The sequence below is a fragment of the Salmo trutta genome, chromosome 2 (assembly GCF_901001165.1).
Source record: "Salmo trutta chromosome 2, fSalTru1.1, whole genome shotgun sequence".
Classification (NCBI taxonomy): Eukaryota; Metazoa; Chordata; class Actinopteri; order Salmoniformes; family Salmonidae; genus Salmo; species Salmo trutta.
Window position 1 is genome coordinate 44609051 of NC_042958.1, and position 18170 is coordinate 44627220.

The window sequence follows — 18170 nt, forward strand, 5'->3', positions numbered from 1 at the left end:
TTTACATATCGAGTTAATGAAAACGTTTCGTGTCACATTCCCCATAGTGAATTTGAGATCTAGGGTCAATGTCTATGAGTAATGTTATAAAATCGTCAATATATCAGTTCAGGATTTTATTCAAGAATGTATTTTCATTGTTAACAAAAACGTTCTTCAAATGGACCCATATTAAGGTCAGCATAGCTTGGAGCGATGGGGAACCCGTCGATGTTCCAATACGTTTAAACATATTCAGACAGATCTAAAGTACAGTTCGTTGGTGGGTATTTGTTACTACTTGAGAGACCGAGATACTATCTCCATCCATGGCACATTTAGGAAAGGGACAATTTTAGCTAGTTAGACAACAACATGCAACAATTCAAGTTGGTTTCCCCACTTGTCTTTGGTGCGCCAAGACCATTCACAGTTGAGCTCTTGTCAATTACCTTGTACCACTGCACATCGGCTCGATACTGCATGTGTGTGTATATATATATATATATATATATATATATAGCCAAGCTATCATTGTGAATATATTCATTATGCTAATGTTTTTTTTATTTGTATTATTTTTTCATTGTATTCTGCATTGTTGGGAAAGGCCCGTAAATAAGCGTTTCACTGTTAATCTACACCTGTTGTTAATGAAGCGTGTGACAATTAAAATGTGATTTGATTGGTCATTATGTGTTTTATTCAGTTCAGTGTTAATATTGGTATCTTACAAATTAATATCCAAAGGTACCACAAGACTTTCCCACAAGACGGTCTTTGCGGGACAGGGTGTAACAATAGTCCTAAAGTGCTCTCTTTCCTTGTCTTCTGCACTAAGGTGAACGGAAAAACTACATAGGATATATCAACTCCCAAGCAGCATATACTCCCAACGCGTTGTTGTTTTCACCTATCCTGTGTTTTCACATCAGTACAGATGAAGGTGAGGAGACGAGGACAAGAAACTAGTGTAGAGTTGAGACTATTGAGACGTACTCCGCCACAGTCACAAGTTCAGGGAGCTGGCGGCAGGTTCTGCGTTTGATTCAGTTCGGTTTTTCTACGGTTAGGTGTTTTTAAGTTATTTCGCCATGGACGAGGAAATAGCGATTATTTTGATATCCGTTGTGATGTTTTTGGGATGTTTTCTATTAGGTTTAATTCCACTTTTGATCAAACTTTCTGAGGTAAGTCATTTAATTCTCAACATTATATCCCCTCCGTTTCTCTCCCTTCTGTAACTTTCACTGTACTTCCTCCTACGGTCTCTTCCCTATGCCAATCCATCCCCCATTCAACATTAATATAAATATAAATGTATCAGTATCTTCAAAAGAATGTGATTGCTACATTTTGTTATCTTAACTATTAAATAAGTCATAAATAGGCTGCCGACTGGATTCTCTAACCAGTTTGAATGTATGACTTTCTAAAGTTATATTGACGCGTAATGTAACAGTCTGTTATTATATTGACACATTCATTCTCACTCTCCCTCCTAGAACAAACAACAGTTGGTCAGTGTGTTTGTAAAATAATGCCTGTGTGTGTGTGTGTGTGTGTGTGTGTGTGTGTGTGTGTGTGTGTGTGTCCTTCTCTCCCAACAGAAAAGGCTGCAGTTTGTCAGTATATTCGGGGCAGGCCTGCTCTGTGGTACTGCTCTAGCCATCATCCTCCCAGAGGGGGTGGAACTACTGGAAGAGTCATGGAGAGGTGAGGGGTACCACACATAATGGGCTTTGGGGAGTAACAGCCCAGGGTCCTAACTTATCAAGACATCAGCGACAGCTGGAGCAACAACTCACTGTAGGCTAGATTCCTGTTGTTGAGTTTGTGTGGGCACATAGTCCTTCGATTGCAGCTATATTATCTTGCCAACGGTTCATTATGTATGCAACTGTATGTATTATGGACCTTTTGGGGTGGCAGGTAGCCTAGTGGTTAGAGCGTTGGACTAGTAACCGAAAGGTTTAACCGAAAGGTTGCTAGATCGAATCCCCGAGCTGACAAGGTAAAAATCTGTCGTTCTGCCCCTGAACAAGGCAGTTAACTCACTGTTCCTAGGCCGTCAATGTAAAATAAGAATTTGTTCTTAACTGACTTGCCTAGTTAAATAAAGGTAAAAAATAAAATAAACTAAATCTAAAGGAAGCATTCAGTAGTCCATCAGCCCACCCTGCTCTATAATTCATGTCTGTTTACAAGCACCTCACTGTCAAACGAAGCCCTACAAAGCAACGGCAGGGCTTGACGCGTGAGTCAGAGGCTGTGTCTGTGGTGTTAGGTTGGCTGTGGTGTGAAACCAGATACTTTTTATTTCTTTATAAAATAATTCCCTCCAGGGCTCGAAATTAAGGGCATCCCGTCATCCCTCGGATGATATAAAATATGGCTACGGTTCAAAACAGACTGTGGGGAAAGTTCTGGTATGACAGTCAAAATTCATACAACCATTTATTTATTTTTTAAATGTAAAAAAAGCTATGAGGCTGATGCAACATATTTAGCTTAAAATGTTGATGGTTATATTTCTTCATATTATAAACTCAACAATACGCACATGGCTGAAGGCTATTTACAGGCCTACGTGCAAATGTTCCAAAATGCAATTAGTGGGAAAACACTGTTCTCAAATTTCACCACACACACACACACGACAGCGGTTTCGTGTGCCAGATACACTGTATAGAAACAACTAGGATGATCCTTACAGGGGAAAAAAACATGAATTTCACATGTGAAGTGTTCCTAAAGCACGTGTTTTTATGTGATCTTATGCGAAGTTTATGTGATAACATGTAAAGCAACATGTGAAGTGTTGCAAAAACAAATCATGTGGCTTTTCTGTTTGGGGGGGCTGCTAATATTAATATTATGAGTAGGATGAGGCCTTTGGCTGCTGGACAATAAAATACAGTTGATTTGAAAACCAATAGAACATAATTAAAATGCTGGTTTCAACATCATTAAGTGGTTAAAAGATAATTCCCTCAACATTTCTATGGTTATATTTTTGCTTGGCTAGGCTTCACTTGGCTAGGCTAGGCTTCACTTGGCTAGGTTAGGCTTCGCTAGGCTTCACTTGGCTATGCTAGGCTTCGCTTGGCTAGGCTTCGCTTGACTAGGCTAGGCTTGGCTAGGCTACTTTGAAACAAGGTAAGACATGCTTCATAAAATGAAAAAAACGGTTTTAAACAATAAAGTTGATGGTTAAATAGTTTCAAAATGCTGACCGCCTCCACTCAGATTCAAGGTGGGTGATGTACGGTGCGCAACAGGCACTGTCCTTCACTCTCTGGTCTTGTGACCATTTGATCTGAACGAACTGTGCCTCCAGTATGTCGACAGAATCACGCCTTTAGACGTTAATGTTGATCATCCTTCATTATATTTGTAAAAACATACCTGGTATTTAGTCTATATTTATGTAATTAAAAGTCTCGTTAAAGTTTGGCTATATTTTTCTGGAGCCCTCCTTATGTCAGCATTGGTTTGGACATGAGGCTGTAGCCGATATGCATATCACCTACCCTTTCACAACTGAAATCTACACTGAGCGTATAAAACATTAGCAACACCTTCCTAATATTGAGTTGCCCCTTCCTTCTTTAACCTGTCTCCAACTCTACACTGATTTGTCTCATCTACACTGATTTGAAGTCGATTTAATAAGTTACATCAATAAGGGATCATAGCTTTTGTCTGGATTTACCTGGTCAATATGTCATGGAAAGAACAGGTGTTCCTAATGTTTTGCATTTGTTCCTAATGTGTTTTTTTTAATTGTCCTGCACAAGAGGACAAGCGTTAATGTCGAGCCCTGAAAGGGCCTCGAATGAAGGCCATTTCAGGGTAAATCTGGCATTGAAATGAAAATCACCTTGGTGACCTAATTTATGCCTCTATTTAGCCAAGCATGTGTAGCAGATGTGAAATCCCTACATAGAGTCCTTGGTTATAGCTCAGCTTGGGCAGTCAGGGAAAGAAGCTATACTGTAGCAACAACAACATTTCCAAGCTTTCACACAATTCATCTATGGATTGGTACTGTAGAATCTAGATACACAGTGTAAAAACTTTTGGTTTGAGAATGAGTGCACCTGTTGATAAAAGTCAGTGTTTTAAGAAAACATTCCTCTCCGTATTCTCTCCCCAGTCTCCTCCTGCTCTGTGGCCTCAGTAGCAGCCAATAAGAATGCCAGTGACGGTGGGGTTGGAGGTCAGTTCCAGGAGATGGGCCCCTCCTCTAAAGGTCTCCCAGCAAGGTTCTTCATCGGGGTCTCCCTGGTTCTAGGGTTCATCCTCATGTTCCTGGTGGACCAGATCAGTAGCTACTGCTCCATACATGGTCAGTTATGCTCCGGGGTGAAGACCTAGCCCCTCCCTCTATTAGCATTAGCCTGTCCTATTGAAAACACACTGTGAAGATGCTAACTTCCCTAGCGTCAATTGGGCTAGTGTCATTAGACTCATTGAAAACCTGCTCAGGGGGTGACGTTTCCCATATGTACAGATCTAGGTACAGCTTCTTCTCCCCAATAATATCTTAACCATTAGTGGGAAAATGCTAAACTGATCCAAAATCAGTGTCTAGGGGGGCAACTTCACCTTACTCCAATGAGTTACTACTTCATATACTGTAGCATCATATCTCCAGCTTGTTCCATACATGGTCAGTTAGATCATATGAGAAGGAAAACCCTGCGACCATGAAGTTATAGACTTTCTTAGGTTTGTGGTGCGTTATGGTGACCTAAAGTAATCCTTTATATAGAAAATAAGGAAGGTCTGCACTCAGGAATTGTTTTAAAAAATAGGAAAATGTACTCCATTTTTTCAGGACAAGTTACTTCATATAACATAATTCTCTAGCCTGGTCCCAGATCTGTTTGTGCTGTGTTGCATGGTAATTGTTTCTCATGATAATGACCATACATGTTGGCAAGACTGATCTGGAAGCACCAAGTTATACGTTCTCCACATTTCTCCTTGTTTCACTCATCTCCAAACCTCCTACGACTCCAAACATCTTCAAACCTCTCCATCAAAACCTCTCTAAACCTCTTCAGACCTCACCAAACCTTATCAAATCTCTCCAAACTTCCTCTCCAAACCATCTCTTCAAACCACCTCTTCAAACCATCTCTCCAAATTCTCCTCTCCAAACTTCCTCTTCAAACCTCTCCACCAAACTTCTCCAAAGCTCTTCAGACCTCACCAAACCTCCTTATCAAACCTCTCCAAACTTCCTCTTCAAACCATCTCTCCAAATTCTCCTATCTAAACCTCCTCTTCAAACCTCCTCTCCAAACCTCTTCAGAGCTCCTATCCTAACCTCCCATTCAAACCTCCCCTTCAAACCTCCTCTCCAAACTTCCTATCCTAACCATCTCTCCAAATCCCCTCTCCAAACCTCCTCTCCACAAACCTTTTTCATTGTGCTAGCATTCGGCATGTCCACAAAACTGTTGCTAACAGTTGGTTGATTGTGTTGTCATTCTAGATCCACGTACTGGAACGTCCAACAGGAACAGCATCACAGCTACACTAGGACTGGTCATCCATGCTGCTGGTAGGGAACACACACACACACGTGCTGAATTTTCATACGCGACTGACGTTTCTTAAATCAGTTTTGAGGTTGTTGTTGGGTCCAAAAGAGATGAATTGCTTCATTGTCTCTGGGTTGTGCTGTTGACTAATCTGTATCATTTTACAAGCCAGGGAAATCCACAACCCAGAAGTCTTTGAGCCGATCTTAACTTCCTCTTGTGAAGCATACTGTGATCTTGTAACGGTCGTCGTGAATACAGGACCAAAACGCAGCGGGAATATGAATGCTCATCTTTTTAATATTAAGAAAAGTGAACACTTACAAAATAAACAAAACAACGACTACACAGTTCCATAAGGCAAGTAGCTATACAGAAAACATCTACCCACAAAACCCAAAGGAAAAACAGGCTGCCTAAGTATGACTCCCAATCAGCAACAACGATATACAGCTGTTCCTGATTGAGAGCCATACCCGGCCGAAACAAAGAAATCCCAAACATAGTAACACGGACATAGAATGCCCACCCAAATCACACCCTGACCAAACCTAAATAGAGACATAAAAAGGCTCTCTCAGGTCAGGGCGTGACAGTACCCCCCCCCCCCCAAGGTGCGGACTCCAGCCGCAAAACCTGAACCTATAGGGGAGGGTCTGGGTGGGCATTTCTCCGCGGTGGAGGCTCTGGAGCGGGACGCAGACCCTGCTCCACTACTGGCTCACCCCACTTCAATGGCTCGCAGCGGGCCCCGGACTGGAGGGTGACCCTGGCAGCGCCGGAGGACTGGCGGGGGACTCTGGCTGCGCCCGGCTGGCGGGCGACTCTGGCTGCGCCCGGCTGGCAGGCGACTCTGGCTGCGCCCGGCTGGCGGGCGACTCTGGCGGCTCCGGACAGGCGGGCGACTCTGGCGGCTCCGGACAGGCGGGCGACTCTGGCGGCTCCGGACAGGCGGGCGACTCTGGCTGCTCCGGACAGGCGGGCGGCTCTGGCGGCTCCGGACAGGAGGGCGACTCTGGCGGCTCCGGACAGGCGGGCGGCTCTGGCGGCTCCGGACAGGCGGGCGGCTCTGGCGGCTCCGGACAGGCGGGCGGCTCCGGACAGGCGGACGGCTCTGGCGGCTCCGGACAGGCGGGCGGCTCTGGCGGCTCCGGACTGGCGGGCGACTCTGGCGGCTCCGGACAGGCGGGCGACTCTGGCGGCTCCGGACAGGAGGGCGACTCTGGCGGCTCCGGACAGGCGGGCGGCTCTGGCGGCTCCGGACAGGCGGGCGGCTCCGGACAGGCGGGCGGCTCTGGCGACTCCGGACTGGCGGGCGACTCTGGCGGCTCCGGACAGGCAGGCGACTCTGGCGGCTCCGGACAGGCGGGCGGCTCTGGCGGCTCCGGACAGGCGGGCGGCTCTGACGGCTCCGGACTGGCTCTGGGCGCAGGCACAGGATTCACCAGGCTGGGGAGACATGCAGGAGGCCTGGCTCTGGGCGCAGGCACAGGACTCACCAGGCTAGGGAGACATGCAGGAGGCCTGGCTCTGGGCGCAGGCACAGGAAGCCTGATGCGTGGGGCTGGTAATGGAGGTACCAGACTGGATACATGCACCTCAGGGCTAGTGCGAGGAGCAGGAACAGGGCGTACTGGACTGTGACTTTTGCACTGGAGATCTGGTGCGTAGGCTTGTTACCCATCTTCCAGGCTGAATAACCAACCTAGCCCGGCGCGGATGGAGCGCAGGCACAGGACGAACTGATTCCTCCCAGCGCTCCGGAGACATAGTACGCAGCGCCGGCGCAGGATAAACTGGACCGAGACAGCGCACCGGAGACCAGATGCGCTGAGCTGGAACACTCCGCCCCGGCTCAATGCCCACTCTTGCCCGGCAGATGTTAGGAGCTAGGATGTAGCGCACCGGGCGTACTGGGGACACCGTGCGCTCTGCCGCATAACACGGTGCCTGACCAGTATTACGCTGCCTCCTGTAAGCATGGGAAGTTGGCTCAGAATTCCTTCCTGCCTCAGGCCAACTTCTCGTGTGCCCCCCCCCCCCCATTTTTGGGGGGCTGCCTCTCGTGCCTGCTGCGCTCCCTTGCCTCATACCACCGCCTCTCAGCTTTCTCTGCCTCCAGTTCCTCTTTCGGGCGGCGATATTCCCCAGCTTGTCTCCATGGTCCCTTTCCGTCCAGAATTTCCTCCCAAGTCAGCGAATCCTGAACCCTCTGCTCCTTGTTCCCATGCTGCTTGGTCCTCTTATGGTGGGTAGATTAGTAACGGTCGTCATGAACACAGGACCAAAACGCAGCGAGAATATGAATGCTAATCCTTTTACTTTTAAGAAAAATGAACACTTACAATATAAACAAAACAACGACTACACAGTTCCATAAGGCAAAGTAGCCATACAGAAAATATGACTCCCAATCAGCAACAACGATATACAGCTGTTCCTGATTGAGAGCCATACCCGGCCGAAACAAAGAAATCCCAAACATAGAAACACGGACATAGAATGCTTACCCAAATCACACCCTTACCAAACCTAAATAGAGACATAAAAAGGCTCTTTTAGGTCAGGGCGTGACAGATCTCTTAATGCTCAGAGACTTTGACATTTTCAAAATGGCTTACATAGTGTCTTTCTAATGGACTGTAGGTCTACTCATAGTGTCTAATGGACTGTAGGTCTACTCATAGTGTCTAATAGACTGTAGGTCTACTCATAGTGTCTAATAGACTGTAGGTCTACTCATAGTGTCTGTCTAATGGACTGTAGGTCTACTCATAGTGTCTAATAGACTGTAGGTCTACTCATAGTGTCTAATAGACTGTAGGTCTACTCATAGTGAATGTCTAATAGACTGTAGGTCTACTCATAGTGTCTGTCTAATAGACTGTAGGTCTACTCATAGTGTCTGTCTAATGGACTGTAGGTCTAATCATAGTGTCTAATAGACTATAGGTCTACTCATAGTGTCTAATAGACTGTAGGTCTACTCATGGTGTCTAATAGACTGTAGGTCTACTCATGGTGTCTAATAGACTGTAGGTCTACTCATGGTGTCTAATAGACTGTAGGTCTACTCATGGTGTCTAATAGACTGTAGGTCTACTCATAGTGTCTAATGAACTGTAGGTCTGTGGAATAGAGATTGACTTCATCACTACTTGTTTTTGTAAGTAGTGTTGACAAGCTGAGTGTACCGAGCTGTCTGTTTAAACTACTAGCACACATCTCAGACACCCATGCATACCCTACAAGACATGCCACCAGAGGTCTGTTCACAGTCCCCAAGTCCACAACAGACTATGGGAGGCGCACAGTACTACATAGAGCCATGACTACATGGAACTCTATTCCACATCAGGTAACTGATGCAAACAGTAGAATGAGATAAAAAAAACTGGAACAACGGGGACTGTGAAGGGAAACACACAAAGGTACAGACACATACATTGTAATATTGTTGTATGTTGGTATTATACATTTTGTATTGTAGATGTGTAGTGGTGTAAAAATGTTATATGATGTAGTGTTTTATCTTTTGTTTGATATGTAATGTAAGTGCCTTAATGTGTTTGGACTCCAGGAAGAGTAGGCAGCAGCTAATGGGGATCCCTAATGAATACAAATATCAATCCCAAAGGAAGTCATTAGTATCTCGTTGTGTTGTGTGTGTGTGTGTGTGTGTACAGTGTGTAGTGTTTGTGTGTGTTTTATAGTGATCATATTGACTGCCTATAACTGACAGTGTACCTTCAGGTGTGGTGTAGTGTGTGTGTGTGTGTTGTAGTAATATTGTTCTTCTCCTCTCTCCCCAGCTGACGGTGTAGTTTTAGGTGTTGCCGTGGTTTCCTCCAAGGTCACAGTTCAACTGGTGGTCTTTCTAGCTGTCATTCTGCACAAGGTGAGACTCCACTGGATTAACCAGCCTCTAACAGGAAGTTACATCACAATATTGGACAACAGGACAGCTTCTACAAGGAAGTGACATAACAATATTGGACAGCTTCTAACAGGAAGTTACATCACAATATTGGACAACAGGATAGCTTCTACTAGGAAGTGACATAACAATATTGTACAGCTTCTAACAGGAAGTTACATTTTACAATATTGGACAACAGGACAGCTTCTACTAGGAAGTGACATAACAATATTGTACCGCTTCTAACAGGAAGTTACATTTTACAATATTGGACAACAGGACAGCTTGTACTAGAAAGTTACATCACAATATTATACAGCTTCTAACAGGAAGTTACATCACAATAAGACATCTTGATTGTTTTGACTCCTCAAGCCCTATCTCAGTTCAATGTACTCTCTCCTTCCCACCTCCTTCCTCTACATATTTGATCTAACATTCACCCTCCCTCCCTCCATCCATCCATCCATCCATCCCACCCACCCTCCCTCCCTCCCTCCCTCCCACCCTCGCACACTCCCTCAGGCTCCTGCAGCGTTTGGCCTGGTCACCTTTCTGTTGCACGCAGGTTTAGAGAAGAGGCAAATTCAGAAGCATCTATTGGTCTTCTCTGCTGCAGCACCTGTTCTCTCCGTCATTACATACTTTATCCTGAACGCGGTGAGAAGAAGCAACAAACTACTTTTTAGTGACTTAGAACAATGTGCTATCATAATGGGAAGAAATGGGATTTATCTAATGGAAACCCTTTATAGTCATTGAAGTAGGAAATGATTGAAGATTGTTGGAGTGGTGAACTTAGCCTGGTTCTGAGAATCGATTTGTGCAGTCTTGCCAATAGCTGATAATAGGAGTTGACAAGACAGAAAAAAAAATATCTATGGGATCAGGCTACGGGGGAACTGGTTCATCACTGAAAGTTATTTGATAACCAACAGTAAAAGTTATCTGAAGGTTATTTTGTAATGTTGATATTATGTCTCAGTGTGTTGTGTTTTTCTTCCTCCTACTGCAGAGTGGAGGTTCAGCTCAGCACCGTCTGAGCGCTACAGGTGTTGGGATGCTCTTCTCAGCCGGAACATTCCTCTATGTTGCTACGGTCCATGTACTACCAGAGGTCAGCTCCAGGGGCCAGCAGCAGAGCTTTGTAAATGTAATCTCTGGGACCGGGTACCTCCACGGGACTGGGACTGGGCAGCAGCAGCAGAGCTCTCCCCACCTCCACGGGACTGGGCAGCAGCAGCAGCAGCAGAGCTCTCCCCACCTCCACGGGACTGGGACTGGGCAGCAGGGGGACCTGGGGGTCCTGGAGAGCCTCACACTGATACTGGGAACAGGACTACCTGTGTTACTGGCCCTGGGACTACATGATGACTAGTCTTGTGAATCGATGCTATCCTACCAAGTCTCCTTCGTCACTCAAAGGAACATTGGGAATGAATGTGAAGGAAGCCTGAAAATCGAGACTACACTATGACTGACAAGTTAACACAAAGAAAGACACCACATGATACCAAGCACACATTCTTACATAGAGATCATTATAGGGTGTTTCTGTGCCAGATGCAATGTGTATCAGTGTCTTTCTCTGAGAGGTCAAGGAGTTACTGTTACTGACATGGGTTTGAACATACAAAAAGTAGGAACACAGAGTGTGTGTGTGTGTGTGTGTCATGCAAAATAGTGTGGGATCAGAGCGAGAGACAGAGTGATGTGTGTGTCAGACTTGTGTATTTGTGTAGAGCTTTTGTAATTGTTTCTCTTGCCTAGTTCAATCTCAATGGGGACATTCTGTTGAGATTCTCTGAAAGAGAAAGAACATTTCCTGTAAGTGGATAACTGTTTCCTCATATTTTGCTTTTGTGCCTCCACTGAACATTGTTTTTTTTTATGTTAGACGAAATCCAAACTAGATCAGATATTAATCAAATTGATAATATTTCATCTTTTGTCATTTCTAAGAAAGGTTTTTGGCTGGGGTATGTTAGGTACTAAAATATTCAGGCCAGGTTGTGAAAAGCCATCTTTATAAGCATTGGATGGTTGCCATAACACTGACGGTGCCTAAATGAACCACAGTGATGATAATTGATTTCTTATTTTGTATTGGATGTGATACTTTTTAGATTTGCTAATAATGGTTTACATGAAATATTCAGTAAAACACTCCGCTGACAAACCACAGCTCAGTGGACCTTCCAAACGGACCAATGACCATACCGAGAAGAGACTAATACATTTCTACATTGTTTACTATAGCCAGGACAATGTTGTCTGGGTACCAGTCTGTTTAGATAACATTCCTCTAGCCTTGGTACCAGTCTGTTTAGGTAACATTCCTCTAGCCTGGGTACCAGTCTGTTTAGATAATGTTACCTAAACAGACTGGTACCAAGGCTAGAGGAATGTTACCTAAACAGACTGGTACCCAGGCTGGTACCCAGACTAGAGGAAAACTCATTAATACTTTATCATAACTATCCCTGAAAATAATAGATAAAATAGCATGACATGTAAATTGTTGATAATAAAGCTAGATTGTTTTGCATATGTTGGTTCTATTCCAATGTCAGATGTTGCGGTCACCGACAGCTTGTAAGGTCACAGGTCAGAGACAATACCGTGTCACAGTACTGTTACCAAGAGGCTCCGCACTAATAGGACTACACAGCATTAGAGCTGTTCTGTAACAGGACAGCAGAGATTACATTTACAAAGAAAAGCTTTATTAAAGATGTAACAAAAAATACATTTTCATGATCTAGATGTTACAACAAAACAAATCACTAGAGAAATACTGGAATAAAGTGTATACAAACTTCCTGAGCAACTATACAATAGCAAAACAATGTCTGTTTTGTCACTTTAATAAATACAAAAGCTATATCATCTGAAAAAATGATCTTGAAAAAAATCTCATTTAAACTACAGTATAACTACAGTATAAATGTCAAACTGCAGTATAACTGCAGTATAACTACAGTATATATTTACTCTACCATAACTATTTCCAGAGACAGTATATTTTATGTGTGTAGTTAAATCTAGTTCCAGCCTACATTCAAGACCAGGATTGTCTTCAAGTCAAATTGATATCAATAGTTACTCAAACTTGTCTAAGCTAATTATTCCCTTACACAGCAAATCCAAAAACACTTTGTTTGATGAAGAATACCTCAATAGATCTACTGTTTCAGAAGTATCACCTCGTATTTACTTGCCACTGGAAGAATGAGAAGAATTACAGGTATTAACATAACAAATATGAATGTAACAAAACAGCCCAGGCCATTTACAAGCTTTGTTGTAGCTCATGTCAGGACTGGGCCCTATCACTTTGTACTCGTCTCTTAGTATGTGTGTGTAGTGGTTTGTACTATGTCTCTTTAGTATTTGTGTGTAGTGGTTTGTACTACGTCTCTTTAGTATTTGTGTGTAGTGGTTTGTACAACATTTCTCAGTATTTGTGTGTAGTGGTTTGTAATACTGTATGACTCTTAGTATTTGGGTGTAGTGGTTTGTACTACGTCTCTAGTATTTGTGTGTAGTGGTTTGTAATACTGTATGACTCTTAGTATTTGTGTGTAGTGGTTTGTACTACATTTCTCAGTATTTGTGTGTAGTAGTGGTTTGTAATACTGTACGACTCTTAGTATTTGTGTGTAGTGGTTTGTAATACTGTACGACTTAGTATTTGTGTGTAGTGGTTTGTAATACTGTACGACTTAGTATTTGTGTGTAGTGCTGAATGTATAAGGGCAGATGTTCATATTTTTCCACGGTCCAGCAGGGAGGCAGCTAGCTGAGCCTGCAGAGCCATCTGGTGGAAAGTCCTGCTGTCCGTCGCCTCCCTCACCTTCTCCCTCATATGGCAGGAGGCGCGAGCCACTCTACGAGCCTCCTCCTGCACCACCTTTCTCTGCCTCTGCAGACGCTCCCTCCGACGCTCCTTCAAATCAAAATCAAACTTTTTTAATGTACGTTTAAAAATAGCTGAGACACACTTTACAGTAAAATAATAGAATGTCTGTCCCAAATGAACCCTTTTCCCTCCAAATGGCACCCTATTCCCTCCTAATGAACCCTATTTCCTCCAACTGGAACCCTATTCCCTCCTAAATGGAACCCTATTCCCTCCTAATGAACCCTTTTTCCTCCTAAATGGACCCTATTCCCTCCAAATGGAACCCTATTCCCTCCAAATGAAATAAAAACACCCCCTCCCCAACACCACACACACACACACACACCTTCTCCTCCAACACCACACACACACACCTTCTCCTCCAACACCACACACATACCCTACCACATGCACACAGGTCCTAACACCCCCCCCCCCTTAACACCACACCTTCAGGGAGAGGCAGCATTCTCTCAGCTGCCTCTCTGTATCCTCCTCTCTCTGTATCCTGTCTAGGAGGCGCTGGTGGCAGAGGAGTCTCTCCATGTTTTCCTGCTGTGCCCGCTGTGCCCTGCTCCTCCTCTGGGTGTGAGCGTTCTGGCTTGCCTGCTCCATACGACGCTGACTCACTTGGGCCAGTACCTGGACCAATACAATAGAACGTTATTGTCCAATGTGAGTTGGTTAGGGTTTAAGTGCATTGCTCAAGAGCACAACGGCATCAGGTGGCACCTGAGATTTTAATGCCAGCAACCATCCAGTTGCAGGCTCATTCCTGTCAGATTTTCTCCGTATCACTGGGATTCTAACCCTATATAACCCCCCCCGGCCTAATATTTAAGTTGAGGAAATGTGATCATAATTATTATTTTTGCGATCCATGCTGGTCAGGCTAGTAAAGGTTAGATGTCCCTCCTAATGAAAAGGCCCCATCCTGCTGAGGTGAGCTGCTGGTCAGGCTAGTAAAGGTTAGCTGCTGGACAGGCTAGTAAAGGTTAGCTGCTGGACAGGTTAGTAAAGGTTAGCTGCTGGACAGGCTAGTAAAGATTAGCTGCTGGACAGGCTAGTAAAGATTAGCTGCTGGACAGGCTAGTAAAGATTAGCTGCTGGACAGGCTAGTAAAGGTTAGCTGCTGGACAGGCTAGTAAAGCTTAGCTGCTGGACAGGCTAGTAAAGGTTAGCTGCTGGACAGGTTAGTAAAGGTTAGCTGCTGGACAGGCTAGTAAAGGTTAGCTGCTGGACAGGCTAGTAAAGCTTAGCTGCTGGACAGGCTAGTAAAAGTTAGACGCTGGTCAGGCTAGTAAAGGTTAGCTGCTGGACAGGCTAGTAAAGGTTAGCTGCTGGTCAGGCTAGTAAAGGTGAGCTGCTGGTCAGGGTAATAAAGGTCAGCTGCTGGATAGGCTAGTAAAGGTTAGCTGCTGGTCAGGCTAGTAAAGGTTAGCTGCTGGTCAGGCTAGTAAAGGTTAGCTGCTGGACAGGTTAGTAAAGGTTAGCTGCTGGACAGGCTAGTAAAGGTTAGCTGCTGGACAGGCTAGTAAAGGTTAGCTGCTGGACAGGCTAGTAAAGGTTAGCTGCTGGACAGGCTAGTAAAGGTTAGCTGCTGGACAGGCTAGTAAAGGTTAGCTGCTGGACAGGCTAGTAAAGGTTAGCTGCTGGACAGGCTAGTAAAGGTTAGACGCTGGTCAGGCTAGTAAAGGTTAGCTGCTGGACAGGCTAGTAAAGGTTAGCTGCTGGTCAGGCTAGTAAAGGTGAGCTGCTGGTCAGGGTAATAAAGGTTAGATGCTGGACAGCGCACTTACACTTGATAGGCATTTATGGATGAGAAAGTGAACTTGCTATTTCCAAAACAGAGCTGAAGGAGGAATCAGAGATTCCCTGTTTTGCTATCTGTTGCATCGTCAACCGCCAGGGTTTCATTCAATATTCCTAGGCACTATATATATATTATTGCACATTTAATTAAAACAAATGTATTGTGTGATGTTCAACTTCAATTAATTGGCACAAAACATGCGTCAGACAAAAACTTTTGGCACAGGTGGTCACCTAAATTCATTATAGTAGACTGGGCCTAATATAGGCTAGCATACCAATGGTGGATTATTAGCCCAGCCTATGAATTAACTTTTTTACACATCTGTCTTAACGGTTCCATGTAGCCTGAACCCAATGTGTGTCCCAGAAGAAGCTATATAGTTGTCCTTTTATTTTTTACCCAAATTTTGTGATATCCAAATTGGTAGTTAGTCTTGTCCAATCGCTGCGACTCCCGTATGGACTCGGAAGAGGCGAAGGTCAAGAGCCATTTGTCCTCCGAAACACAACCCAACCAAGCCGCACTGCTTCTTGACACAATGCCCGCTTAACCCGGAAGCCAGCCGCACCAATGTGTCGGAGGAAACACCTGGCGACCGTGTCAGTGTGCATTGCGCCCGGGGCCCACCTCAGGAGTCGCTAGAGCGAGATACTCTGACAGTACTCTGACTATTACAGTGTGCCAGGGACTGTGGAAATGTGTGTGCTCACTTTCCAGTATTGTTTATTGCATGTATTATAGTGTAGTTGTGTGTATGGTTTCTGTATATCTGTGTGCTGTCCTTGCCTCTTTCTCTCTGAGCTGCTGTTGGCTGTGCCAGGAGGCTCGGAGCTGGGCCCTCTGGATCTGCTCCTCCTCCCTGGCCGATCTCTCCTGCAGCTCCCTGAGCCGCAACGCCACTGCCTGGGCCCTCTTCTCCCAGGAACGCTGCAGTTTCTCCTCCAGGGCACTCCTCATCAGCGCCTCCTCCTCCTCCATCTGCTGCTGCACCTCCCTCTTCAGGAGGAGGCATCTGAGATGCTCCCTCTGGTTCTCCTGTTGGAGCCTCTTCCTCTCCCTCCTCTCTCGGATCACCCTGCTCCTCCTGGCCCTCTGCTCCTTCTCCTGCGACAGCTGCACCTCCTTCTCTCTCCCTGCCTGCTCCAGATGCTCCATGTCTTTGAGCAGCTGCTCCTGGAGGCATTTGCGCTCCTCCGCTTCTCTCCTTGCCATCTCTTTCTTGTCTTTTTTCCGCACCTCTTGCTCCTCTGTGAGCCTCCTCCAGCGATCCTCCTGCAGTAGCACCTCCTGCTCGCGCTGACCGGCCAACTCCTTCTTCTGGCGCTCCTTCTGCCTCCTTCGCGCCTCCAGCCCATCCTGCCACCGCTGCATGCTCTTCTCCACCTCCTTCTTCCTCCTGCGCTCCGCCTGGACCCGTCGCACCTCCTCCTGCCTCCGGGCCTCCTCTCTCTCCTGCTCCTCCTGCTGGCTCAGCCTCAGCCTGGTCTGCTCCTCTTGGTGCTTCACCAACATCAGAGCTGCTATCTTACGGTCTTTCTCTGGGACTGTCACATTCATCTTCTTCCTGACGTCTCGAGTGAGCCTCTCCAACTGTCTTTCTGTGGCTGGGGAGTGTCGGAGGTCACCAAGACTTAGGCTGGACACCATCATGTTCTTGTCAGTTGGTCTCAAGCTGTTTCTGTTTTGTTCTCTGGTGATAGCAGCAGAATAAGAGGATCTGCCATTGCTCACAGATTTCCTTCTGGGGCTGTGGTCCACAGATTGAGTAGTTCCCGTTCTCAAACCATCACAGGCGTCCTCTGTTGATTTGGGATCTTCGAGAGAGTTCCGACTTTCTACCTCGACGACAGTTTCGAGGGCTGACAGTTTAACGGACGGTCGTCTTTCTTTCGTCTCTAAAATAACCTTCTTTCTCTCTTCACGGCACAGCCGCAAAATCCCCCTGCCTTCCCTTTCGTACGCCTCGTACAGAACCGTCAGTGCCTTAAACGGGATATCTGGGTTTACGTTGTCATCAACGAAATCGTTTAGAGATTTTATTAAAAGTTGAACGGGTTTGACGCCGAGTCTTGCACATGATTCCAACGACCGCGGACTGGTTAAAACATACGTGCTGTCCTCGGCGTCCGTTGTGTCAAAGTTGTCGAGATCCAAGTGCAGCGTTGGAGACGGTGGACTGCTATCTCCCATGACAGCTAGCTAGTGCTTATAGCTACTTAGCTAGCTAGCTAACATTAGTCTTTACACTGGACACCATAGCATTGCAGACAGGCAAACCAACAGGTACCACACCAACAAACAAAAAGCAAGTAAAGTTGATATTTCTTATGAAATGCGTTCAGTATTTTGATAGCTGTCAAATACGAAGAAGGAGAGAGTCCTTTCAAAACATTTCCTAACGGTGGAAATCTAGCGACGCTATTTTGTTGTAACCATGGCTGCAAAACCCAAAGAATTCTCTGGAAAAGAGGGATTATTTCTTCTCGGTAGATTATTTGAGCACCCTCTGTCGGTTGATCATCTTTAGATTGGGTGAAAACGCAACAGTTCATCATCTTGACATCTCCCATTTCTATTAGGAAATCAACGCCATTTGTTATTTGTAAAATATTTTTTTCACAGTGGACAGTCACAAGAAAACGGTTTACATTTGTGGTTTTATATTTTATTTTTTTAAATGAATGGTATTTTTGTCGCCATCGGGTGGTAATTTGTAGACATAAACGCAAAGGTGCATTCACGCGTACAACGTTATTGAAAAATATCCGAGACGTTTGGATAATATGACTTTAATTGGGGAGGTCTGTTCTGTACATTCTATTTCACATGACTGTTGTCAATGTTAACAGTTCTGAACTAACCCGATAACCTACATACGGTTTAGTAGTGTTTGATTTAGGCCAGAGCAGCCCTGTGCGCCCTATCTGCACCTCACATTTTTTGGGGAACTGAGTCTCCTTTATAAAACAAAGTGGCCTATCACCGGGCCGGATTCAC

The 18170-nt window shown here is 45.3% G+C and overlaps 2 protein-coding genes across 2 annotated transcripts; one reads left to right on the plus strand and one right to left on the minus strand.

Annotated features, from left to right (window-relative positions):
* Window positions 1-647: 647 nt before the first annotated feature.
* Window positions 648-12352, plus strand: LOC115155693 (zinc transporter ZIP9-like). Its single transcript, XM_029702590.1, has 7 exons — window positions 648-1169; window positions 1590-1695; window positions 4139-4330; window positions 5486-5554; window positions 9347-9432; window positions 9979-10113; window positions 10469-12352. Exons 1-7 carry the CDS (start codon window positions 1074-1076, stop codon window positions 10829-10831), a joined length of 1047 nt encoding a protein of 348 aa, XP_029558450.1. The 5' UTR covers window positions 648-1073; the 3' UTR covers window positions 10832-12352.
* Window positions 12163-18063, minus strand: LOC115155673 (coiled-coil domain-containing protein 177). Its single transcript, XM_029702547.1, has 3 exons — window positions 15960-18063; window positions 13808-13999; window positions 12163-13402 (listed from the first exon to the last, which is right to left on the minus strand). Exons 1-3 carry the CDS (start codon window positions 17361-17363, stop codon window positions 13220-13222), a joined length of 1779 nt encoding a protein of 592 aa, XP_029558407.1. The 5' UTR covers window positions 17364-18063; the 3' UTR covers window positions 12163-13219.
* Window positions 18064-18170: the final 107 nt, after the last annotated feature.